At 39.0% G+C, this 26,615-nt stretch overlaps 1 protein-coding gene across 1 annotated transcript; it reads left to right on the top strand.

Moving 5' to 3' along the window:
- Window positions 1-8,505: 8,505 nt before the first annotated feature.
- LOC120629510 lies at window positions 8,506-25,646 on the top strand. Its single transcript, XM_039898497.1, has 22 exons — window positions 8,506-8,654; window positions 10,142-10,278; window positions 10,729-10,868; window positions 11,658-11,800; window positions 12,081-12,266; window positions 12,416-12,606; window positions 12,684-12,852; window positions 13,031-13,247; window positions 13,509-13,618; window positions 14,026-14,158; window positions 14,562-14,727; window positions 17,156-17,276; window positions 18,298-18,434; window positions 19,290-19,432; window positions 19,675-19,817; window positions 20,292-20,477; window positions 20,966-21,156; window positions 21,231-21,399; window positions 22,931-23,147; window positions 23,616-23,725; window positions 24,633-24,762; window positions 25,428-25,646. Exons 1-22 carry the CDS (start codon window positions 8,534-8,536, stop codon window positions 25,594-25,596), a joined length of 3,429 nt encoding a protein of 1,142 aa, XP_039754431.1. The 5' UTR covers window positions 8,506-8,533; the 3' UTR covers window positions 25,597-25,646.
- Window positions 25,647-26,615: the final 969 nt, after the last annotated feature.

Here is a 26,615-nt window from a genome sequence, read left to right on the forward strand (position 1 = left end):
AATGTTAAAGTCTAAAAAAATGGCGACGTTTTTATTAATGCATATATTCACATTAAATCTTGAATCTAAAGTCTAAAGGAATCAAAACTAGATTTAGGTTAGGTTAGGTTAGAACATGTATATGATGTATGGTATTGAGGGGGGCACCTGGGTTCAGTTCAGTCAAAAATTATATATTATTTACTATTATTTATATTTGAATGAGAATGAAAAATAGCAATTATTTTGAATAGTTTTCAGAATGAGACAGACGGGTGTGGTAGGGTAAAATCTCCAATTTAAAGTTCCCTTATAAAAAAAAACTATTTTTTTTTTTTTTTTTTTCTAAGCATCTTCCAGCAACAAATTAGCAACAAATTGACCCTTATTTGCTTGATTGATCAGTCGACATTCCGTGATTCCCACGCTATCTTAATGTAATGTTAGCGTTATTGCCGATTTTATGCGATCGGTTAGAGCAAAAAAATTAATTTTTTAGCAACTAATTAGCAACAAAAAAGCAACAAATTTCGGTGTTTTTTTTTTCAATTTCGCTTATTTTACGTCGCCATTTTTTTAGACTTCGCCAGCTTAATGTAAAGTTAGCGTTATTGCCGATTTTATGCGATCGGTTAGAGTAAAAAAAATATTTTTTTAGCAACTAATTAGCAACAAAAAAGCAACAAATTACGGTGTTTTTTTTTTTTCAATTTCGCTAATTTTACGTCGCCATTTTTTTAGGGGTATAATGTTACGGGAATAGGCGAGGGCGCAAGTTCAAAACCTACCGCGGTATTCGCTACGCTGAGCCACCCGGTTGGCAACTTAATATTACAGGTAAGATTGCATGTAGGTCTAAGACTTTGCTATGCAAGCAACTTTGCTAGGCTAGGTCGGTAGGTAGGTTTGTCATTGTTTTGATGTAGGCTTCTTCCGTATTATTTACTAAGACAAGTCAACAACAATTATTGATATTCTAAAATAAAATAGTACCTACTTATTTTATTTTTTATAGTTATATTTGACGGACTAAGCAGATAGATGGCCCTCCTACCACAAGTCTGTATAGCGCCGCCGTGTGCTCATCAATCTTAGGCCTCATGTGCCTCTTATTAACCATGCCCTTCAGACCGGAACACAGCAATGCTATGAAAAGCTGCTTGACGGCAGACATAAGCATTGCGGCAGTACTTCCCGGACAAGCTTTGCAGTAAACTGTTAAGTATAGCAGAAAAATACATTTAATTCATTCCGTTTCATTCATGCATTATACATTTAGTTTATCACGAGTTAAAAAAAATAAGGACTAAACCGCTACAAAAAAGTTCTTTTTTAGAGATACACTTAACCGAAGTTCGTTTTAAAAACCCTAAAACTATTTATTTACAAAAATACACAACTTAAGAACCCACCTAAATTAAATGCCACATATCACTCAAATAAAATGTTCCTACGTGCTTTAAAGACAAAAAAAGGAACGCGGACGAAGTCGTAGGCAACAGCTAGTATGTATAGCAGTAATTTTATTTCTGCGTATTCTCCAGTCTGTTCTTGTGAAAAGCATTTGCCGTTGTTAGTTAGCGCTCTATCGAAAAATTTACATAGCCTGCCATTTGCCAAGCGATTTAGCCCTTCAGTACGACGCCATGTGGAGGGTCCGGGCTAATATAACTGCCACGCCTACCAGTTTAGGTTTCACTTCGCTTCTGGCATCCGTTGCAGACGGTTGCCTGAACTCGCGTACTTTTGAGTACGCAGTCGATGCTCCAATCGACTTGTTCAACACACATGCGGCTTGAGACTCTCACTTCAGTGCAGTGTTTTGGTGGCCTTTTTGTTGGTTCACTTTCGGTTGTGTTTGTGTCAGTGCTGTGCAGTGAAGGTTGTAAGTCGTTAGGTACTCAACCCTCACCCCCGAAGGGTGAGGGCCCCTAGGGCCACACCTTAGGTACTCACCTCCCTGCAATGGCGGGGAGGCCACCCTATTTACTGCCCGGGGCAGTTGTGGATCCCGCAAGGATCCTCAACCTGAACCTGGCAGCCCTACTAGCCGACCTAGAGAGGAACCACGCAGACTACATGCGTGGGTTCCAGATCGCCCCTAACCCCCTCGATCAGACGCCCAGTCTGATTAGCTCGCAGGAGTCCCCCCGGGACCCCCGACTAGCCCGACCCGTTTTAACCGCGGCCCCAGCCCCTTCAGGGCAACTAACGCATGTGGAGGAAACTCCAAAACTAACCACCTTTGATTCGACCTCCCCAGCCTCTTCTGAGGTAGACGATGGCTTCACCACCGTCTCCCACAAGAAGAGGAAACTAAAACCCTCTAAATCTAAAGGTAACCCCGCGAAAAAGGTCACCATCGACCCCGTCCCGACACCCGTACCGAACAAACGTGCGCGCAACCCCGACACGAACTCCCAGGCAACCCCCGAGGAGGAGTCCGAAGACTCCCCCATGGAGGAACCCGCTAGGGAAAAAGTCCCACCTCTCTTCATTAGGGAAAAACTCGCGTGGATTAACCTCCTCCCGAAACTCACTGAGCGAGAAATTAGTTTCTCCTCCGCCCGCTCCACGGCCATTGGCATCAAGGTGCAATGCCCGTCTTCCGACGACCATCGGAAGCTAACCACTCTCCTCAGAGAGCAAGCAGTAGGTTATCACACCTACGCTCTCCAAGAGGAGAGACTTCTCCGTGTTATCATCCGTGGGATTCCCAAGGAGATTAACACGGAACACATCAAAGAGGACCTTCTGTCCCAGAAAATCCCCGTCCTTGAAGTACACAGGCTGTACAACGCCCGCAACAGGGCTCCCTACGATATGGTGCTGGCCATAATCGAATTGACACCGGAAGGTAAACAAGTTTACAACTTGTCTACAGTCTGCAGGCTATCCGGCATTAATGTCGAACGGCCAAACAACCGCGGCAAGATCGGCCAATGCCATCGTTGCCAGCTCTACGGGCATTCCGCAAGGAACTGCTTCGCCCGCCCCCGCTGCGTAAAGTGCCTGGACGACCACGGCACCTCCGACTGCTCCCGGCGGGATAGGACCGTCGAAGAGCCCCCTAGCTGCGTACTCTGCAGGACCCAAGGGCACCCCGCGAATTATCGCGGCTGCCCGAAGGCACCTCGGACGACCAGGCGAAGGGGTCACTCGAACGGTCGTAGACCCGCCGCAGCTCGGCCCCAGCCCGAACAGGTTTTCGTTCCGGCACCGGTACCAGCTACCAGTGCATGGAACAGACCTCTTTACAGAGCGAACAACGCTCCCCTCACCACCGCCACCCAGGCATCCGGGGCCTCGTCAGCCCCCCCGTCTGCAGCCTCACTGCTCTCCCAGACGTCGGCGGCCAAGTCCGCCGCCGGTCCCCAGAACTCTCTCCCTGTCGGAGCCTCGGCAATGCAGGGAACTCAGTTCATCGTCGACTCAATCGACGGTGAACAAATCAAAGCCTTCTATGCGGAGGCTAAGATTAACCTATTAGGAGCCTATGAAAAATATCAAGGCTTACTTAGTACCATAAGGCGAGTCCAAGAAATCATCAACAATGCCTAGTACAATTAACGGTAGACTCAAACCCCATTCCCTGGCCGTTACTTTCTTTAACGCAAACGGCCTTATCGATCAAATGGCGCTTGTCCGCGATTTTGTAGTTAGACACCAACCCGATATCCTCTTAGTGCAAGAGACCTTTTTAAAACCGTGCAATAACGATCCGCGAATCGCTAATTATAATCTAGTCCGAAATGACAGAACCACCAGTAGGCTTGGTGGTACTGCCATTTACTACAGAAGGGCTCTTCACTGCACTCCCCTCGATCCTCCCAGTCTTACCAACATGGAAGTCTCAGTATGTCAGGTGGGTATGACCGGCCATCCGCCGATCATACTAGCATCAGTGTATCACCCCCCGACAAAGACGCTCTTAGAGAGCGATCTTAGCGCACTCCTCTCCCTAGGAGACTCGGTCATTTTGGCCGGAGACTTCAATGCCAAACACACTAACTGGAACAGTAGTGTAAATAACAATCGAGGTATCAAACTCGACAAACTGTTCATGCGACCCGAATTCAATTTCGTTATAGTCGCCCCTGACAGTCCGACCCGCTTCCCTAACAGCGACAGACTCAACGACCGACCGGACATACTAGACATAGCACTTCTCAAGAATATCGCTCTGGAAGTATACTCTTTGGAAGTGTTATCCGAACTATGTTCAGACCACCGTCCCGTTCAGCTCCAGCTAGGTCCCCTGCCTACAGAGGCGCCCCCGTCCCGAACGATCATCGACTACAAGACGCTCGCAGAGCATCTAAAGTCGAAAGAATCGGAGCATCTCTCTCGAATCCCTGACACCATAGATTCATTAGAAGACGCCCGTGTTGCCTCACAGCACCTGGTTAACCACATCGGTCACTCTGTCAGCATCTCCTCCCGGGTAATGCCGATCGGACCCGTCCGTAGGCCTCTCCCGGACGAAGCTAGACAGTTGATCACTAATAAGAACCGCCTTCAAAGAGCCCATGACAAATGTCCAAACAGACGTAACCGGAGACTTCTCTGGAAGGCCCAAAGGGAACTTTTGGATAACCTCAAGTTACTACGCGACGATAAATGGGACCGCTTTTTGGGAGAGCTCAGGCCATCGCATGTAGAGTACTACAAGCTGGCCCGTTCTCTCTCACGAAGTAATAGAGTCGCAGCAACCCCACCGTTACTTAGACCCGACCAACCGCCCGCCTTTGACGATATCGATAAGGCCGAGTGCTTGGCCGATAGTTTAGAAGCACAATGCTCCCCTAGCACAATATCAATAGATAGGACCCAAGTGTTGAAAGTCGAAAGCGAACTCGAAACACTCTTCTCCCTGCCCCCCGATGGTGACCCTCTTCCACCCACGACCTGCGAGGAGGTTCATACGATTATCAAGGGCTTTCACAGTAAAAAAGCCCCCGGTCCCGATTCCATCAACAACAAAACGCTCAAATTACTCCCCGGTGAAATAATAAACCTACTGGTTGTTATTTTCAACACATTCCTGGCACACTGCTACTTTCCCGACTCGTGGAAAGAAGCAAACGTAATAGGTATCCCGAAGCCGGGCAAACCCCGCAATCTTCCCACTAGCTATCGCCCCATAAGCCTACTCAACTCACTGGCAAAGGTGTTTGAGCGGGTAATTCTGAATAGATTAAAGGCAGTCGTAGAGGAGCGAAAGCTCCTCAACGACCAGCAATTCGGCTTCAGAGCCAAACACTCTTGCGTCCATCAGGCGCACCGATTCACGGAACACGTCCTACACGGGTTCCATAGCCTAACGAGCTACATTCCGACCGGCGCTATATTCTTCGACGTGGCTAAAGCGTTCGACAGAGTATGGCACGAAGGCTTGCTTTACAAGCTCCACCATTTAGGAGTTCCCAACAGGTTAGTGCACCTGTTGAGGAACTATCTCACGAACCGCACTTTCCGTTACCGTATAGACGGTACGCTATCCACTGCCAGGCCGATAAGAGCGGGAGTCCCTCAGGGCTCCTCGCTCTCCCCTTTGCTCTATGCGCTCTTCACTAGCGACATCCCACAGGACTTTCATAAAGTCCACATCGCTCAATTCGCGGATGACACCGCCGTCTACGCCACCGACATTAATCCCAACACCATTAGGGCTCGCCTCCAGAACGCGGTCGACCGCCTAGGCGATTGGTTCCAGCGTTGGAGGATCGAGGTGAACCCGGAGAAGAGCGCAGCGGTGCTCTTCTCTGGTTTCAGAAGGTATCCCCGATGGAATCGCAAACAGTTAACCCTCTACGGGCGCCCCGTCCCTTGGCAAGATAAAGTCAAGTACCTAGGAGTCACCTTCGATAAGCGTATGAGCTTCGCAGCGCACATTCGCAGGGTCCGTAAAAAGGCCGCGTTTGTGCTAAGTCGTCTCTACCCCATGATTAGCGGCAAAAGTAAAATGTCCCTCAGACACAAGGTCACCTTGTATAAAATCTGTATTCGCCCTATAATGACCTACGCGAGTCCCGTGTTTGCACATCTCCCGCACAGATCGTTTAGCAGCTTGCAAAAGCTGCAAAACAAATTCATGCGCATGGCCACCAACTGCCCGTGGTTCGTGCGCAACTCTGACCTTCATAGGGACCTAGACCTCCCTACGATAGCTAGTTATTTTAAACGGCTCTCTAAAAGTTACTTTAAGAGAACCGAGTCTCATCCCAACCCGTTAGTGGTGAAGGCGTGTTCATACACGCCCAATCCAAACGTCGATCCTAATAGGAGACGACCGAGACACGTCCTTGACGACCCCGACGACGACATAACGACGGACAACGCTCCCTATGCTAGGGCTTTAGGGCTACACACCGACGACATAGTTACCACGACACAGCGTCTTCGCCGGCGAAGACGAGGTCCCCGATTTCTTACGTCACCCGGACGTGGACTCAACCCACGGCCACGGGGACGTACGGACTAATCACCGTCCGATCAGTCCACCAAATTCCGACGTCCGCCTAAGCCGAGGTCCGAGTCTCGCAGGAGACGCCCCTAGGTAGACGTCACCCCGATTTTCCTCGAGCCCTAGGGCTCAAAACCCTTCATCAGGCGACGCTACGCGCTCGCCCCGACCCACCGGTGACGCTGTTGAAACCCGTAAGGTTCACAGCTACTAACATTTCGAATCCACACACACACAGTTTAGGTTTAGCCCGCCAGCGTCGTAGAATGTCTCATCATTTACTATTAAGTAAGATGCGATGCAGACAAGTAATACATAGGTATTATTTAATCAAGTTCTTACCAACTTCCTGAAAGGTTTCCCACCAGCTTGTATTCTGTTACTTTTTAAATTTTTTTGGCAGTTTCTAGCCTATACATTTCGCATTGATTAAATGTATACTATTAGTAGGTATCTCTACTTATAATAAAACTGTAACGAGTCGAATCCATCCGTTAAAAGCTATTTAAAAAAAAAAATTTGGAGGGCACTCTATTCGACACTGAGACTAAACTAAATACAGTTTAGTCTCAGTGTCGAATAGAGTGCTTTTTAATATGTCGGTCTCTACCTTGATCGCGCACCACGTTAAAGCTTCATAATTAATTAAAATGAAACTTGACATGATTTAAGTTCATACAAGACATAGGATTCATCTTACCCCAGAATTCAGCACAGTTACTTTTGGGAGAGGGGGTCAATGTGCTTGACGATTTGACACCATACCTAACTCGCTAAAATGTGAACTGATTCTAGTCTGTCCTATTCTACAGTCAAATAAAACAAACAGGTCAGCCAAGGTAAAAATGTCGTCCAGGTAGGTATATCAATCATACATACACTAATATTGAACTAAGAAAAAACTACGCTAAGCGTATTCGTCGTTAATAGTGGAGACTATGGAGTTTCCCAAAGTAGTTTTCTAGGTAAAACATCATTTTCCTTAAACATTACTATGCAGAAAAATATGAGAAATGCAAATGTGCGCTCTAATTGCATTCTTACTAAAGTACGTGAAAATGTATTCGCCTAATTTAGGAAAATGCCTATTAAAGTAAAAGTAAAAGTTGAGGGACGAAATCAATTTTTTGTCTAGACATATTTAATATTGTCTAGTATAAATAGTCGCTTCGCCCGCAAATATTATTTCTAAGTAGGTATATTCAGTGGCGTGCATAGAGGGTATGCACAGGGTATGCAGATGATATCAAATGAAGAAAATCTCCAATACGAGTTATAAATACTTACGGGTGGGCTTTTTATAGCTCTTACAATGCCTATCCTTAAGTTTTTAATAACTCGTACTGGAGGCTTTCTTCATTTAATATCACCTGAATACCCTGTGCATACCCTCTATGCACGCCACTGGGTATATTCGGCTCCTATGGGTCGTACCGTTATATTAAATAGCTTTACTTACTAACCTTACTACTAACTTACTAACCTTCCTTGGGAATTGTACTATCGCATGTAAAATAGATTTTTCAAATAAATATACCTACTTAAATATAAACACGAAGTTTTTTTATTTAAATAACGTTTTCTTGAGTTAAACAGTACCTCCTTAGTAAAAATCATCCATTAGATACGGTAATCGTTTAACCAAGTGTAATAAAGTTAATTGCAGCATTTGATTTGTCTCTTTCTGAGGCGTCACTCGAGCCACAATCATCAAATTATCTATTGTCATCATTTGGCCCATCCATTTGCAGCACTTGGAAACGACCGAAAAGTTTATTGTAGGTATATGTTGGACCGAATGGATAACATGGGTAGACACATACTTATAATTGCATTAAATTTTGGAAATGAATGAAAGATACTTTCAAGATAGTAAACTTTGAAGTGCTCGAAAAAAGGTTTATAAATCTTGCACTCGAAGGATGTGCATACTCATATATTATATAAGTACAGAGAGTTGCATAGTAGAAATATAGAATTAATTTTCCTCGTCCAGTTCATTCGGAACAATAATGCTCTAAATACACGTACAGATAGTATATAATGTGATTCATTTGAGTTTCCCGACAGTGTGCTTTTGGTCGCAAGATGGGAACGTTGTGTTACGTATTGTTAGTGGTTGTCGCGGCACATGCGCACACCCACAATCACAACCACAACCACAACCATGATCATAAACATCGTAATCACAATCACCAAGATGTCCCAGGTCAGTTAAATTGGACACGAAATTTTACATAGTTTTAATTAAGTAGATATTACTTTAAAAATAATCCAACAGATTGATAATTTATCTCAACAGTGCAAAAAAAGTCAAAACGTACGCTTTTCTAAATAGGTAATATAAAATGAACTAACTTCAACTAAAAGATTTTTATATATGGTTTTCACAATCGTTTCCATAATTTTTCACTGATTGCTTAGACAAAAACAATAATAAACAATTGAGGTGTTTTTGTAAGTAAAAAAATGTAACGCGTTCCCAGTTTAATCTTAAAAGCTCACCGACAAAGCCTTTAATGAGAGAAGGCTAGTGCTAGACACTGGCCTTCTCGCATTAAAGTCTCAGTAGGACAATTACGGGAGTAGGACTGATTACTAGGATTCTATTTTGGTCATATTCATTAATTATAAAATACTAGCTGTTGCCCGCGACTTCGTCTACGTTTGATTTTGTTTTTTGATGTGGCATTAAATTTAGTTGTAGATCTAAAAAAAATTAAAGTATTCAGTATCGCTAAGCTTTAAATGAGGGGTTTGCTGCTGTCCGCTGAGGAGTTCTGTCCTTTATCTCCAACCACAGTTTGGGCAAAATTAAACACATATACCTCTATTGTACAAAAATAATTATTTAAATATTAAATCGGTTATAATTTGTCGGAGTTATGGTGTAAAATCGTCAAACACTCATCCCCTCTTCCAAAAGACGGTTCCTTTGGAAACAGCTTAAAGTCGGGATAAAAAGTATCCTATATTACTTCTAACACTTCCAAGAATATGTGTACAAAGTTTCATGAGGATCGGTTTAGTAGTTTTTGCCTGAAAGCGTAACAAACAAACTTACATTGACTTTTATAATATTAGTAGGGAAGTAGGAATATATGTATTTACGATTAACAAGATATACGATTATTTATTTACACTTGACTATTACAACGGCCATTGCGTGGTTATTGGTTAGGTATAGTTATCTAGACTTCATAATATAAACAAAAACAATAAGTAGAAGTTGGCCGACCTACCTATGAGCCAAGTGCATATTCATAGGTGAAGGTCGTATTTTCCGATGATAAAATAGTTTCAACGTCTAATTTATAGTTGTAGAATTATAAGGAATATTTGATTCAACTATATTTTCACGGGCTTGAATAACACTAATTAAAATTCAAGTCCAATATTGTTTTTTTTTTATATTATGGCAAGAAGACTTGTCTGCGCTCTCATTTGATGGTAAGTGACGATCGCAAAATAAGACTAAGTGTCAATGTGTCAGTAGTATTGTCAGTGTAAGAAGGTGTGACGTTGCAAAGACTAGCAGACCAGACCTGAGCCAAGTAAAAAAAATTTAAATGTCTCTTGGTACAAATAAGAATTACAGGTGTAACTATATCGTGTCTAGTTTTGGTGAATTTAATTTTAAAAATAGTATGCTACGGATTCCCCTCCCTTACTTGACTGGTTTTTTCTTCCAAACAGAATCACAGCAGCCTGTAGTAGTATCACCCTCCGGAGAGTTTCGCGGTAGCTATAATACAACGCGTCGTGGTCGCCAGTTTGAGTCATATCGAGGAATATATTATGCTGAACCACCGGTGGGAGAACTGAGGTTTCAGGTAAGCAAAAAGACAAAAAACTGCTTGCCATAGAAGGCAAACAACGTACATATAGTGCAGCGTAAAGAATAAATTTAGTCCTTTTAAGTTGCCAACTAAAAAAATATAGTAAATCTGTATGATAATCGATAAATACTTATTCAGATATATTTAAGCACGCATTTATGTATTATGTACGTTAACATGTGTACCTAACAAAGTGAAATAATCTATACAAATATTATGTGTAAATACGAATATTGGGATGGATTAATATCCTGATGTTACCTAGGTATTCAATTAAGCCTGAAAGCCTGATATACGAGTAGATTCTAGAATAGCACGAAGACTTATCCCGGAAAAATGTACGGTACCGATGGGATAAAATTGTTAAAATATCCGGAGTCGCGGTCAACAGCCAGTATTTAGTACCTAAATAAAGAGAGTTTTAAATAATTTCTAATCCAACAGCCACCCAAACTAATCCTCGAGTATAAAACCCCGGTAGACGCCAGTGAAGATGGGCCAGCCTGCCCACTGTTGGTCGACAATTACTACATGGATGAAAACTGTCTCACCATTAATGTTTATACTCCACTTAAAAAGGACAGGTAAAAAATAAAATCTTAGATCTTATTTTCTCACACACACACACTCAGAATGCCCCATGCAGACCGAGATAATTTATTCTACAGTTATTGTTTAATTTTTATTTTGTTTTCTTATTTTTTTAACTTTTAAATTGTTATAATATGTAGATTTCATAAAACAGGTTTAAAATAAATAAACACCCTTTGTAACAACTGGAAGGACCTACCACTCTATAACACAGGTTTTCCTTCCGCAGAGGTTAGGGCATTCATGTAATTATTGTATCCATTATTTTTAGCCTGAATAAAATGATTTTTATTATTATTTCTATCATTATAAATGACTGTAATGAACCCGGCCATGCTTCGTTGAATCTGTCTGATCAATAATTAATCGACCTATATATATACAAGCACATCTCAGATAATACTTTTAAGACATCTTAGGACGACTGAAAGATATCTCTTATAGACATAAGCTTTCCTTCGAAGTTCTCATGAATGATGGTGGCATTTAGTTTTTATCAGTTTTGGTACGTAAATTATAAATTAAAATATAAACTAAACACTCATGTCAATAGAAATGTAACCTCTTGTAAGAATATTGATTCAATTCATGGACCACAACTTTTTCAAACACTAGCATCATCACCGTCATCGTATCAACAGAACCACTTCAACCGTTGTACAGAGGTATTTTTCGGGAAGTTTCACAGTTACAGTTTTTAGTTTTAATGTAGAAAAAAAATGATTATGTAACATTTTAATTCTAATATGCTAGAGTATATTAACTTGTCAGCAATTTCTTAGGTCCAAGCCGTTGCCCGTTATTTTCTTCATGCACCCTGGAGGATTTTACGCGATGACGGGCCGTAGTGACCTAGCTGGTGCACATTATCTACTCGACCGTGACATTGTGCTAGTTACCATCAACTACAGACTTGGCTCTCTCGGTAAATGCTCTTTTTTTAATTTTATCTAACTACTAAGGCACTCTTAAGGCTGATTTTTCATGCGTTGCTTGAAGAATAAACACCGATTTTTTATGCAACAAGAGTCGACAAATTGAAATTCCTCAGTTAAAGATTAGGTAAGGGGATTGTGGGAAATCGGCTCTTGGTATTTCGATTCTTAACACAATGTTTAAAACTTAAACTTAAAACACACATAACATCTGGCAATTTCGTGGAAAACGAGTAAGTATGTTCTAGTAAAATATATGGAATTCTTCAGGTTTTCTAAGCACCGGCGATGAGCTGGCCCCCGGTAACAACGGTTTTAAAGATCAAGTGGCAGCACTTAAATGGGTTCAACGGAACATTGCCGCATTTGGAGGAGATCCTAACAGTGTAACTATAACCGGCTGCAGTGCTGGATCTACAAGTGTTATGCTGCACATGATTTCTCCTATGTCTAAAGGTATATTCCATAAAACAACCCTAATATGTTAATCTTTTCAGTATAAATTATACCCTTTCTTTGTGTGAGAGTTAGAAACTGGAATAATACTCTTTTCTTAAAAAATTACTGTGCATTCTCTCTATAGATACTAATTTTGTTTGTAACAGGTCTTTTCCACCGAGGCATTTCCATGAGCGGGTCTCCCGTAAACAAAGGTCCCACCCCAGACAATCTCTATCATTTGGCTGTTAGACAGGCTGAAATACTAAACTGTCCCACAAACAACTCTAAAGTAATTATTGATTGTCTTAAGACTAAACATTGGAGAGAACTTGGATCCTCTTTGCCAGGATTCTATGTAAGCATCCTACTAAACTAAAAATATTTTTATCATGTATATGTTGCAACAACAATAAATTTCTATACATTTTATAGGAATTTGGTAACGACCCTGTCAGTTTTTGGATACCCATCATAGAGAAAGATTTTGGCCAAGAAAGGTTTTTACCCATTGATCCAGTGGACGCAATACGTGAGGGAAAGATGCACGCTGTTCCGCATATTATCAGTCAGACGGAGGATGAGTTCTTCTGGATGGCATTAAGTAAACTACCTTGTATTTTTGATAAAATCTTATAAGTTTATAACTGACTGAACCCAGTCAAAACATTTCACTCACTTATCTTTATTTCCTTAAAAACATTTTGTGAACCGTAAACTCAAAAATTACACTCTGTATATTATAACTTATTGTGTGAGTAATTTTAAAATAATCATTACAGCGGTTTTGAAAAACAAAACTCTGACTGATAAAATGAATGCTGAATGGGAAAAAATTGCTCCAATCTCCTTCCTACTGAATCGCGAAAACGCCACGTATGCAACGCAGAGACTACGCACTGCATATTTACACGACAAACCGCTGAAAAATGATGCAGAGAGTGCTAAAAATCTTGGTTTATTATATCAAGACTCCATCGAAAGCTTTCCTGTTCACAGGTAAAAATTACTTACTTATTAGGTTTCTCTAAATCCTTATACCAGCTAATAACATCCACTTCTTGACATCAACCTTTTGTTAGAGGATTACCACGTTCTTGCAAATCGCTTGTGTCTATCAAGGCTGCATTGTCCGATTGTGTTTTATTGCCACATTGCCTTTTACTACAAGATGCGGTTGATTTACCATTTTAAAAACATTTGATTAGTTGAAGAAAGTAATTAATTTATTAATTGTTTAAATCAATATTCTGATTATAGAATGGCGAACCTTATGTGCCGCCACTCTCCGCATCCGGTATGGTACTACCAGTTTAGTTACATCGGTAACCATAGCTTCTACGAGGATTCTGTCACTAAGAAGCCAGTTGGTGAGCTCTATATTTATATTATAAAGAACAGACTATTAAAGAATACTTCTTCAAGAATCTAATAGTTTCTGATACTAAATAAAAGACCTTTAAGACATAAAACACGTGTATATATAAACAAGAGCGACTTGACCTTTTACTGAGAAAAAAAACTGAACTGATGAAATTCTTTATGCGCTCATCCCAACTAATGTTATAAATGCGAAAGTATGTTTGTTTGCTTGTGTCCTTTCTTCGTGCCCAAAATAAGGAATCAATCGACGTATATTTTGACATAGTTTGTTAGTCTGTAGTACAATTTTTTTTGCTGTAACAGAGTTATTCACCGCGTAGCGAAGCTAGAAAGACATAAAGCCAACTATTACTCCAAGTATATTGCGGTGTTTAATAGGTACGTTTTGTTTTAGCGGCGGCTCATCACGACGATCTGATTTACTTGTTTCCCTTGAGTTTCGGTTTCCCCGGCATCTCCACCGAGGGACTCGACGCAGTCCTTGTGGAAAGGATGACGGGCATTTGGTACAACTTCGCTAGATACGGGTAATTCATGGACGTTTAACATTTACATGTTCATAATTTATGAAACCATAAGATCTTATCGCTAAATGATAGTTATTAATATTATACATTAGGTATACATACATTGGATACGCCGACAAAGAAGTTTACTGTTACTGATTCTAAAATAGCTGGGGCTTCAAGGTTCTAATATTCCGAAACACAATTTTATATTTTATGTTCAGTGGGAACGCCTGACCTGATGATATAATTTGATATCGTTTGATCTAAGCACGTAAACGGAGATTTGATTGACCTTAAATAAATTTCTAGACATTTCCAGAAATGCTGCAGCTTGTGAAGCCAAGTTTAGAAAAAGGAACATTGTATGTTTGTACACGAATACACAAACCATTTCGAACGTTAAATTTTGTCTGAATTTCAGGGACCCGAATCCTCGTGGTGATATCCCTGAACTGGAAGGCCTGCATTGGCCTGCTATGAAGCCCGATGACCGCAAGTACTTGCGCATTGGCAACGACTTAACCATACACGAAAATATGAAGGAGGAAAGAATTAAGGTCTGGGAAGAACTATACCCCATCAAATATTAATAAAATGTACCGTACAAATATTGTACCTACAATGCAAGATATTTATTTATAAGTATCTGAATGTTATTGTTATTTTTTAAATAAAATGCCATAACTTTGAGTGAAATAAAGCACTATATTGTCATTATGAATTATGAATTTGTTTTCTAAAGCCATTTGTGGGATGATGTTAATTAATAGCATCAAATTGTGATAAGATACTTCAGTTAAAAACTTACCTCAAGAACAAACAGATAGTAAAATATTTTTCCTACGTCCCCTTTTCGATCGTGAAAACCAAAAAACAAATCAAGCAACCTTTTCTATGATTGCTTACAGCTTACTTATTGCTCTTGCGGATAGCTGCAGCTGCTAAATTATCCGTTTTGTATGTAGGCGACCAGTTGGCAAGATAAAAAAAGTACCAAAAAAGTAAAAATCATAATCCCACGCCCTTTTAGAAAGGAATACTTAGGTATTATCTAATCAACTACCTACTAACTATCCTAACAACTACGTATTCTGTTAATTTTTAAGTTTCTTGGCAGTTCCTAGCAGTGTTCCTACATTTCACATTGATTTAATGTTACTATAAGTAGGTAACACTACTTATAATAAACCTGTAAGGAGTCGAATCCATCCAACGAAGATATTTTTTTGGAGGACACTCTATTCGATACTGAGACTAAATCTGTATTTATTTCTTTTTAATATGACAGTCTGTACCTCGGTCGCGTGCCACGTTGAAGCTTCTTAATGATTTCAAATGAAAATTAGCCCCGAAATTAAGCATAGCTTCTTTTGGGAGAGAGGGTCAATGTGTTTGACGATTTGAAACCATACCTAACTGCTTTAAATGTAAACCGATTAACATAATTATTTTTTTACTGGATTGGTTGCAGTAACAGTTATGCAAAACTCAAATTTCGTGTAGATCTGATGAATATTATTGGAGATAGAGGACAGAACTCCTCAGTGGACAGCAGCAAACCCTTTAGTTAAGGCTTAACGAAACTGAATACAGAAAGAGAAAGAAAAGAAAGAGAGAAAGTGTTGCAACGTTTATGAGGGCTTTACTGCTAGAAAAGGATAAAATATGTTAGAAATTTTCTTAGTCAACTTTCAACACTCGAAACAACTCACAATGCGATTTCGATTCTTTCTTTAACGAATACTATTCTTTGTTAGTGACAGGAGTCGAGACTATGGATACTTGGTAAAGAGGTTGGAAATTGTCCTTCAAACTTCCAAAGTCGGGCACCCATTCTCGCGGGCTTTAAAGGAGTTTGTTCTTACGCCCCTTGAATAGTAGGTAGGTTGTAGTTTGGAGGGAACACATCAAATGGGAGATTGTTCCACAGAAAGATCATCTGGTATTGCGAATAGTAGAAGAATACAAGGCATCCACATGGGTAAGGATGGAATTTATTTCTAGGGTGTGAGGTACGGTCAGATATCAGAGAAGAAGGTATCAATGCAAACACTCTTCATTATATAAGAGTCGATAAAATACACAAACATCTCTCCGGTGCCCCTAAAATCTCAAAATTGCAAGTCAATTTGGGATGGTCAACAAGTCGAACAACCCGCTTTTGTATCCGATCAAATGGACGGAGAGGTGCCCCAGTCCAAAGATTTTTTTAGAGCTGGAGCTGGTTTATTTATCCTTTCAAGTTAAAAGTCTAACTAGGAATTGTTCATATGATAGTAGAATTAATATACTTAATCAATAGCAATGCAAAACAAGTGCAAGGTCAATCTATCTTTTACTTCATAAACGTATTTCTACGCTATGCAAAATATTTTCCTTATTTACGTGTTGTCAATCTGAATAAATTGATATCTGGGAACCCCCTTTAACAACTTAAACTGCCTGTCTTATAAAAACTAAAAATATATTATAATTAATATTATGGACTAATTTATAACAAAAAGATCCCTAACTGGTTGCACAGCTCAACTGCTGTCATGAAGCCTCTACGTGTTAGACCTATTTTAAAGCTTAACGTTTGTTGTATAGGTACTCGTACCATGTTTTTAAATAGTCGACTTTATCAGGTTTTCTTATAAGAACTTTATCAAATTACCCTTTTAAATTTAGCCACGAAAATTATAAAATTATAGGCTTTATGCTTATTATTTTATTTACTCTACAAAATTACGACTACTTTTAGGAAATATCAACTATAATAGATTCTTTGCAGCGCAACTGATAAAAGATTGTATATCAACACGAAACAGCTGATAACATAAAATTCCTCTATTATTAAGTTACAAACCATTGACAACAAAGTAGCTTACCTACTTTAAGTTTTTCTTTTGTTTTTATGTTAAGTAATGTGACATTAGGCAGGGGATGTACCTGTAATCTTTCCTTAAGTGCCTCGACGAAGTCACAGCAGGCCTTCGCATACATATAAGCCTGACCGTATGATTTTCCTGTTAGTACAAAACAGGCTGCAAGATGAGAACGTGGTTCTGCGTTCTACTAGTGACTGTTGGTGCTTACGCGCATGGTTATAAACATGCACATCATAACCATGGAGAACGGCATGGACACCAAGCAGGTGGGTTAGATTTTAAGTAGATAAAATATGTAATCCTACTTATTTTATCTATAATATTGAGTCAGTAGCATGGGTGGGCCATTGTTAGGAGAGATCGGGGTTGGTGTCAATTTTTTTTTAACTTATTCATAAGTGTCCGTGTTCTCAATTAAGCAATGTAATTTTTATACAAATGGGTATTGTAGCTATAGTTTGAAGAGAAATAAAAAAGTTTTATCTAACATTATCTGTAACTTTCAACCCTCGTTATTCATTCGTTCAGTTTACAATTATTACACTGTCACAACGAATACGACAATCTTACCCGGTCTGCCCTACTTGTAGGTGTAGGTGCGAGGATGTGCTTTTGCATTCTCCTGGCATTAAAATTTTATTCTGTAATTAAAATTGAGTCAGCAATGGGTTTATTTCGCTATTAAAATAACAGTCTAATTATGGGAGTTTCTTTAAAAACGCATTAACGCAAGCATTGTCGCTTGGCTAAGAAGACAGTTGGTAGGTAGGCGGAAGCAAAAATTACTGTTTTCATACGAATTATCATAAATACTTATATAATTTGTTGCAGGAAACACTTAATAATGTTTTTCAACATTGTCCCTTCTGGAACAAAATCTGCCAGCACGTATATTAAGCAGCGAAACTATGAGTAGTTTTGTATCTTGAATAATAATAATCAATTGAGTTACTATGTCGAAGACTTGAGTTAATTCATAGGTACTTGTTTAAATAGGTAAAATAAAGACACAGGAGCTATTGTAAATTCGTGGATCAAAATTTTTACATATAATAGGTATGTGATAGCTAATATGTAAAAACTATGCAATATGCAAGTTTCACACTCGATTATCGAGTTTTTGGAGGCGGATCAATAACTGAGCGATAACCGGTCTATTTACGTAGCGCGAGAGAGGTCAAATACCTAAGTTCGAAGAAAAATAAAGGTTAAGGATTCTGGGGAAGCTTATCAATATACTTAGGTGAAAACCAAGGCCTCTACGAATCAGCTTTGTTTTCTGGACAGAGCCCCAACAACCAGTGGTAGTATCGCCCTTTGGAGAATTTCGTGGAGGATACAATGTAACGCGTCGTGGCCGCAGGTTTGAAACCTATCGCGGTATACGCTACGCCGAGCCACCAGTGGGCAACTTAAGGTTTCAGGTAAGGTTTCTTAAAATATACTTAATGGTAACAGTAGTTGGTAAGCATTAAAATATGCCCTGTGCAGTGGCGTGCATATGAACAGGGTATGCAGATTATATAAAATAAGAACATCTCCAGTACGAGTAATTAAAAACTTAAAAATAGGCATTGAAAGAGTTATAAAAAGCCTACCTTTAAGTAGTTATAACTCGTACTGGAGATTTTCTCCATTTTTATCATCTTCATACCCTGTGCATACCCTCTATGCTCGCCCCTGGCCGTGTGGCGACGGCAGATCAGAATAGAGTTATACCCACCCTTCCACTTCACGCGGGTGTCAGATGAGGCGACTAAGGGAATATAACAGCGGACGGACAGCAGCGTCCTTTATGCGACTACCACCATTTACTGCGATCACCGAGCCGTCCCAACGGGATGGCTTGCGCCGCTGGGCGCAAGAAGCGTTTAGTCCACCAGCACGGCTAGCTGGGCAGGAGACATGGTAATTATATCCCTTGTCAGGGGATATAATCGGGAGATATAATTTTTGTCTCCTGCCCGTGCTAGCCCTGCAAAAGTGTATTATTATAAGCTATTGATGAAGTAGCGAAATAGTCTAGAAAGTAAATAAAAATGTTGGGGGGCGCGTTTAATTTATTTTTCTTATTAATCAACATTTAAGTAGGCACGTAGACCTAGTGGGTGGGTATTTACCGAATCGTTTATTACTTATTTACCGTTTATTAATTACTTATTTACCTATTAAGCTACCTACAACCAAATTAACTTAATTTCTCAGTTTAGATTTGATTGGTTATAAAAAATAATCGTATACTATCCATCTATTTTCGCTTAAGTCTTTTTATTTTTCAGCCACCCCAACCAATTGTTAACTACAAAACCCCAGTAGACGCAAGTGAAGATGGTCCGGCGTGCCCTCAACCTACCGAACCGGGTTACTACGTTGATGAGGACTGCCTTACTATTAATGTGTACACTCCGCTTAAAAATAACAGGTACCAAGATAGAAAAACAAAATACTACTACCTAAACATTTAAATTGGTGCTTTATGCGGTCTGAAACAGTAAATTATTTTGATAATAAATTTAGATATTTACAAAAGACTCAAAAAAGGCAACACGAATTCGTTTATACCATTTTGGTAACGGAAACCTAAAACATAAAATAATTTATTTTGCCTGTGTCACTGCTCTGTACAGGACGTAATAAAGTGCTATAGTATTTTACTATTTTCAGGTCCACACCGTTACCTGTGATATTCTACATCCATGCTGGTGGATATTACTCTGTAACAGGGCGCAGTGATCTTGCCGGCCCGCACTACCTTCTTGATCGTGACATCGTCTTAGTTACCATCAACTACAGGCTCAGCTCGCTTGGTAGCTATCCCTTATATTTCCTTACGCGTCATTGCCAGAAAAGAAGGCACCAGGCACAACCTTCCTGGTGCAGTGGTGAGCGCTAGTCGTTTTAAGTAGGAAGTCCCGGGATCGATTGCAAGTATTATTTAGGACTATAATGGAAGTTATAATTTCAGCTTTTTTTCTGGGCTGGCTTAGGTAAGTTACTCTGCCGTTAAAGACGTGCCAGGCGATTTAGTATTTCCGGTACGATGTCGCGTAGAAACCGATTAGAGGTATGTAGTTAACTAACTGCTATGCAAGTTAGCCCGTTACTATCTTAGACACTACCTAAAGAGATCGCAGTCAAGGTCTAACTTGCAGTGAAAAAAAAAGCATTAGTATGGTGCATTATTTTCGCAGGCGGTTTTAACTTTTAATTCATTACCTTGAATTTTGAATGCTGTCCATTAATGAATCATACGCTCTATGTCAAAAAAAATTCTCCTGCAGGTTTTCTGAGCACCGGTGATGAGCTAGCCCCGGGCAATAATGGCTTGAAAGATCAAGTGGCTGCATTAAAATGGGTGCAACGCAACATTGCTGCTTTCGGTGGTGATCCAAATAGCGTTACGATTGCAGGCTGCAGTGTGGGTTCTATGAGTGTAATGCTGCATATGATCTCACCCATGTCTAAAGGTAACAAACTAACAATATATCTGTCTTTACTATATCAATGCCTAGCTAATTAATTAGACCCAGTTTTAAATAAAAGCGGGCTCCTTGTTAGGGCGGGAGCCAGCCGATCCTTCTCAAAGATGAGGGTCAACCACTTCGCCGCCTCATATAACAGTCCTTTGCGATGCAGAGTGGAAGTTTGTAGCTTGTTGTTTCACAAACTGCCGTACGATCGAGGTTGGTCTCGCTTCTCCCGAGTTGAGCCTCATTGTTGAGGGCATTGCATTAGCTTGCTAATATGAAATTAGGCTGGCTATTGAAATGGTTTCAGCGGTCAATAATCCCATATAACAGTAGGTATCCCCCAGGAAGCCAGGTAGGTATCTTACAAAGAGATCCCCCTCGCTCTAATTCTAGTAAGGAAACAAGAAACCTTATTAATTTGCTAAAACTCAAGATAATGAGTATCGGAAACCGTGAAATTTGAAACCATTTCTTTTTAAATACAGGACTATTCCATCGTGGCATTTCAATTAGTGGGTCGCCAGTCTTTGCGTTCCCTTCACCGGATAACCTGTACCATTTGGCAGAGAAGCAAGCTCGTCTGTTGAACTGTCCTACCGACAATTCTAAAGTAATAGTCGACTGTCTAAGGACGAAGTCTTGGCGGGAGCTTGGAGACTCATTAGATGGGTTCAGTGTAAGTTCAAGTTCAAAATGATTCAGGAACTGTTATTTGTATAAAGAACTTCTAAATTTTTTTTTGCTTTACAGGAATTCGCCTACGATCCAATTATGATCTGGTGGCCAGTAGTAGAGAAAGATTATGGTCAAGAGAGGTTTTTAACGATGGAACCACTTAATGCTATCCGCGAGGGGAAGATGCATGCTGTACCGCACATCATCAGTCAGACGACAGATGAATTTTTCTGGAAGGCTTACAGTAAGTTTGAAAGTAATATGTTAATTTCGCTCAGGCTCCGGTTCAGGTGTATTTTTATGGAATCCAAAATATTTTTAAACATCAACTGAAGTAGTCATAGTAATCTGTGATCAACTGCCTCGTACCTAGTCCTTTTAAAATTAAAAAAAGGATACTGTTTTATAGGCATCTCGCACAAAACTATTAAAGTGCTTATACGTAAGCCAAATATGTTATGAAATGTTAACCAACAAAACGTTGCAACCAATGAAATGCAGATGTTATGAGCCTATTGAATTTTTTTGATAAATTTTAAGGACACTTAAACTGTTAGAAATATTGATATAATATTAACTATATTTTCAAAATTTCAAAAGTTTTGTTAATTAAAACAGTTTTAACACGAATTAATTCCACTAAGCCTTCAAGCGGGATCGAGCCGGAATGAACAGGTCAGGATTACTCATAGTAACCAAGTTCTTTAATCGACAAAAAATATCATCATCTAATAACATCCGTAGTAAATTTGACGATTGATCATAAGAACCCAAACTTTACTAATAAGATAGGTTTGCTAGACATGCAGTGGTAATTACAAATTGGTAAATTCTAGTTTAAATCACAGAAATAATACAGAACCCTCATTCGGCCATTACTGCAATGTGTCAAAAAATAGTAAAAACGCCCCGCGCACGCACTTTTCCTATTTTCACCATTTTATGTTAAATATTGAGAACACTTGACGTTAAATAATTAGGTATCTACTGTCAACCACTAAATGAAATTGAGTAACTAACTAACTGTTACAGAAACACTATTAAAATGGAGTGGTTTTTGGTGCTTCAATATCAAGTGTACACGGTTTCTGAATGTTCTTAATTCTATGGTTTATTTTTCTGACGTATTTCACTCAGGGCGGTTAAGTTATCATTCAGAAAACAGTGTTAAACTAAAACATTTATGTTTAACTTGAAATTTGTGATAAAATTACAATATATGATTATTAAAAAAAAGTGACATCCGTATACATCGTGAATTTTCGACATCGAATTTGGTTATAGTTATAGGTATAACTATCGAAAAAAATAATACTACACTACTTTAGTGTAAATACTGACTGCAAATAAAAAACATATTTGTGAAAGAGGATATAAACACTAGGACTAGGTCCTAGTGTTTATATTGTTTACGTTAATGAAGTTATTTCTTCTTCTTATGATTTATGGCTTTTCGTACTGCCAAAACAGCACAATGTACTTCAGCACAACGTACTTTGCCCCTTAAAGTTTTTTGTAAGCATTTATCAATTTGCCAATCTGGCAAGTGTCTGTCACTTTTAAAGTTTGCAGTGTTTAATTGATTTCGAAATTCATCTCGAATTCAATCAATTTTTAATTTAATCAATGGTTATAAGTACTTGAGAAACATCTCTTGGTGGGCGGGTGCTATAGAAACAGAAAAATATTAATAAAAAAAATTATGTGCAGGGAACAAGCAAGGTACGTAATTACGTACGTAGTTAAAGATGATAAACATTTATATTATTTTATAGCGGTACTAGAGAATCAGACCCTCACGGATCAAATGAATGCAGAATGGGACAGAGTTGCGCCAATAGCATTCATAATGCCACGAGAAAATCCAAGACGCGCTACTCAGAAACTTTTTTCTGAGTACCTTCACAACCGACCGGTGCAAAATGACACTGATAGCGCTACAAATCTTGGCTTATTGTACACAGATGGAGTTGAAAGTTTCCCAGTCCACAGGTAAAGGTTATAATTATTAATATTAATTATTATGTTGCAACGGACGATTGGCGCAGTGGGCAGCGACCCTGCTTTCTAAGTCCAATGCTTGGGGTTCAATTTCCACAACTGGACAATGTTTGTGAGATGAACATGAATGGTTTTTCAGTATTTGGGTGTTTATCTGTATATTATAAGTATTTATGTATATTATTCTTAAAAAAATTCATTAGTCATCTTATAATAGTATCCATAACACAAGCTACACTTACTAATTCACTACACTAGATAATTCATTTACTTATTTTGCTTATCATGTCTAAAATTTGCTTTAGTTATTTCTGTAATACTTATATATATAATAATTTCACCTAACATTCTGTAATATTTATTAATTTTACATTCAAAATAATTGATTGAATACAGAAAGATTATAGATACAGAATGTTAATATTTTTGATGTTCTGTATATATTTTTAATGTTATTAGGATGGCCAATCTGATGTGTCGTCACTCACCTCATCCTGTATGGTACTATGAGTTCAGCTACATTGGTGCCCACAGCCACTATCAGGATCCTGTCACTAAGAAACCAGTTGGTAAGCTCTATTATGATATAATGAGATTACCGCTGTCATGCCCATGCTGTCATCATACACGTTACATGTGCTCTTGTTACTTATTAAGCTCTTATGGAAGTATATTATAATTTTATGGACTTTTATTTAGGTTGCTCTATTTTTCCCAACTTGCCAGAAAAACACCTAAAGAGAAAAAACATACATATGTTTTGTCAGTGTGTGGACAGTAAAATACATTTAAACATTTAAAGATTGAATGGTAAAAAAGGCTATATTTAACTTCAGAAAACCATTAAATATCATAGGTTTTTTATTGATTTATTACTGACTAGCTGTTGCCCGCGACTTTGTCTGCGTTTGATTTTATTTTTTGATGTGGCATTAAATTTAGTTGTAGATCTATAAAAAATTAAAGTATGTAGTATAGCTAAGCCTTAAATGAGGGGTTTCTGCTGTCCGCTGAGTAGTTCTGTCCTGTATCTCCATTCACAGTTTGGGCAAAATAAAACACATATACATCATACCTCTATAGTACAAAAATAATTATTTAAATCGGTTATAATTTGTTGGAGTTATGGTGTCAAATTGTCAAACACTCATCCCCACTCCCAATGGAACCGTGCTTAATGTCGGGATAAAAGTATCCTATATTACTTCTAACACTTCTAAGAATATGTGTACAAAGTTTCATGAGGATCGGTTTAGTAGTTTTTTGCGTGAAAGCGTAACAAACAAACTTACCTTCATATTTATAATATTAGTAGGGATTGACTATACACAATTAAGTATGTAAATTCGGATAAGTCCACAAAATGGACACCTACAACATCATGTTTTCTCAAATTCAGTAGAGTGTCTCGAGTGTTTTGTAATCACTGAATGTATAGGTGCAACTAAACATATTTGTATGTATAAATATTTACAGGTGCTGCTCATCATGATGATCTAATTTACCTATTTGCATTGAGAGCCTTCCCCAATATTGCAACAGAGGGACGTGATGCTGTACTTGTCGACCGGATGACAGCAATCTGGTACAACTTTGCTAGATACGGGTACTTACTCTCTAGTTATTTTATCTTTTTGTAGCTTGCTGCTGTAAGAAGGCACCTTCAGTATGAATGTTTGATGTAGTTCTGCAAACAACTGCCTATTCTCTGTGGTACAGGCAGAATGATAAGCTATCAAAATCGCTCTAACACATTGTGTCTACTACTGGTTACACTAAGGTGTCAATAGTTATGGACTGATGAATCATTAGTCTAGTGGTTAGTGGTTAGCAAGTTCAACTATGGATCACAAGGTCCTGGATTTGATTCCCAAGTTGGGTCAAAAATTGGATGAATTTTCCTGTGAAAGATTTTGAGTAACAGCCTGGGGTTAAGAAATTTGTGGTCTCCACCAATGTGGTTCAATCCATAATAAAATCCAAAATCAATGAGAGAAATGACGGCCGATTGTCGCAGTGGGCAGCAACCCTGCTTTCTGAGTCTAAGGCTATGGGTTTGATTCCACAGCTGGGAAATGTTTATGTGTTAAACATGAATGTGTTCAGTGTCTGGGTGTTTATCCGTATGTTATGAATATTTGACTATATTATTAAAAAAATATTTATCAGTCATCTTAGTACCCACATCACAAGCTACGCTTACTTTGGCGCTGGATGGTGATGTCGAATTATATATATATTTTTATTTATATAAATATAACATTGTTTCAGTGACCCAAATCCTCGTGGCGACGTTCCGGAGCTCGAGGGTCTAGAATGGCCGGCCATGAAACCCGACGAGCGCAAGTATCTGCGTATATCTGATGACCTTACAGTGCACAACAACTTGAAAGAAGACAGAATTAAAGTTTGGGAGGAATTATATCCCATTGAATATTAATCTACTTTCAATAAACTATTAAAATATATCTTTTGTATCTGAATTCTGTAGACAATTTTTCTTCATTAAGACAGCCCTTAAAGGGCGCTTGCACATCATATGCATTAAATTGAGCAGTCTTTTTACGGGACCCGCAATCGCACATATAATATATCATGGTGATATGTGCGATATATTTAATACATATATACGTCTATGAGGGTACCTATAAAATATGTCCGATCCATCAAATTTCATTTTCACGTAGGTATATTTTGCCAACAAAATTAAGAAAATACAGCGTAGCGTAGTGTACGAGACTAATATTGAAGCTTCAAAAACCACTCTACTCGAATTCTCGAACAAACGGTTGGTCATTTCATACCATTTAGCAGATGACAGTAACTATTTTAACTCTAATGTTCTAAGCGTTTACGATAAAATGTGAAAATGGGAAAAAGTTTGTGAGCTAGCAACATTCCGCGGGTTTAAGACGTGCAAGGCGTGCGCGGGGCGTTTTTAGACACTGAACTACTTACAAAAACCGCTGAATGAGGATTCTGTAATTTTTTAAAAGGATAAGTCTAGTGGACCAATTGTGACCAAGTCTGAATCTGGGATCCTGTGGAAGTGGATCAAATCCTCATGATTATAATTTTATAAGCATGCAAATGCAACACACTGCACTTGTTCAATGAACTCTCTCAAACCAAATGAAACTTGAGAAAAATTTCGATACAACTAACTGCTCCGACGATTAAATAAAACAGATGTTGTGTTAATATTTTTTTAATTAATTAATTAGGTACTAATTGAGTATTATTTAAACTGATTAAGCTTACAAATTCTGCATTTTTTTAAAATCAACCTGTAGAGGTGTGGTATGAAGAATTGATTTAGAATGAGAAATTGTTACGTAGGTACCTATTATAATTAATGGTAATTATACCGTACCTATACGTATATTGCACCTTCTTCAGATACCTACATTTCTCCATTGAGCCTTGAGATGAATTACTCTATGACCTTGCATAAAACGT

The sequence above is a fragment of the Pararge aegeria genome, chromosome 1, assembly GCF_905163445.1.
Source record: "Pararge aegeria chromosome 1, ilParAegt1.1, whole genome shotgun sequence".
In the NCBI taxonomy this organism is placed as follows: domain Eukaryota; kingdom Metazoa; phylum Arthropoda; class Insecta; order Lepidoptera; family Nymphalidae; genus Pararge; species Pararge aegeria.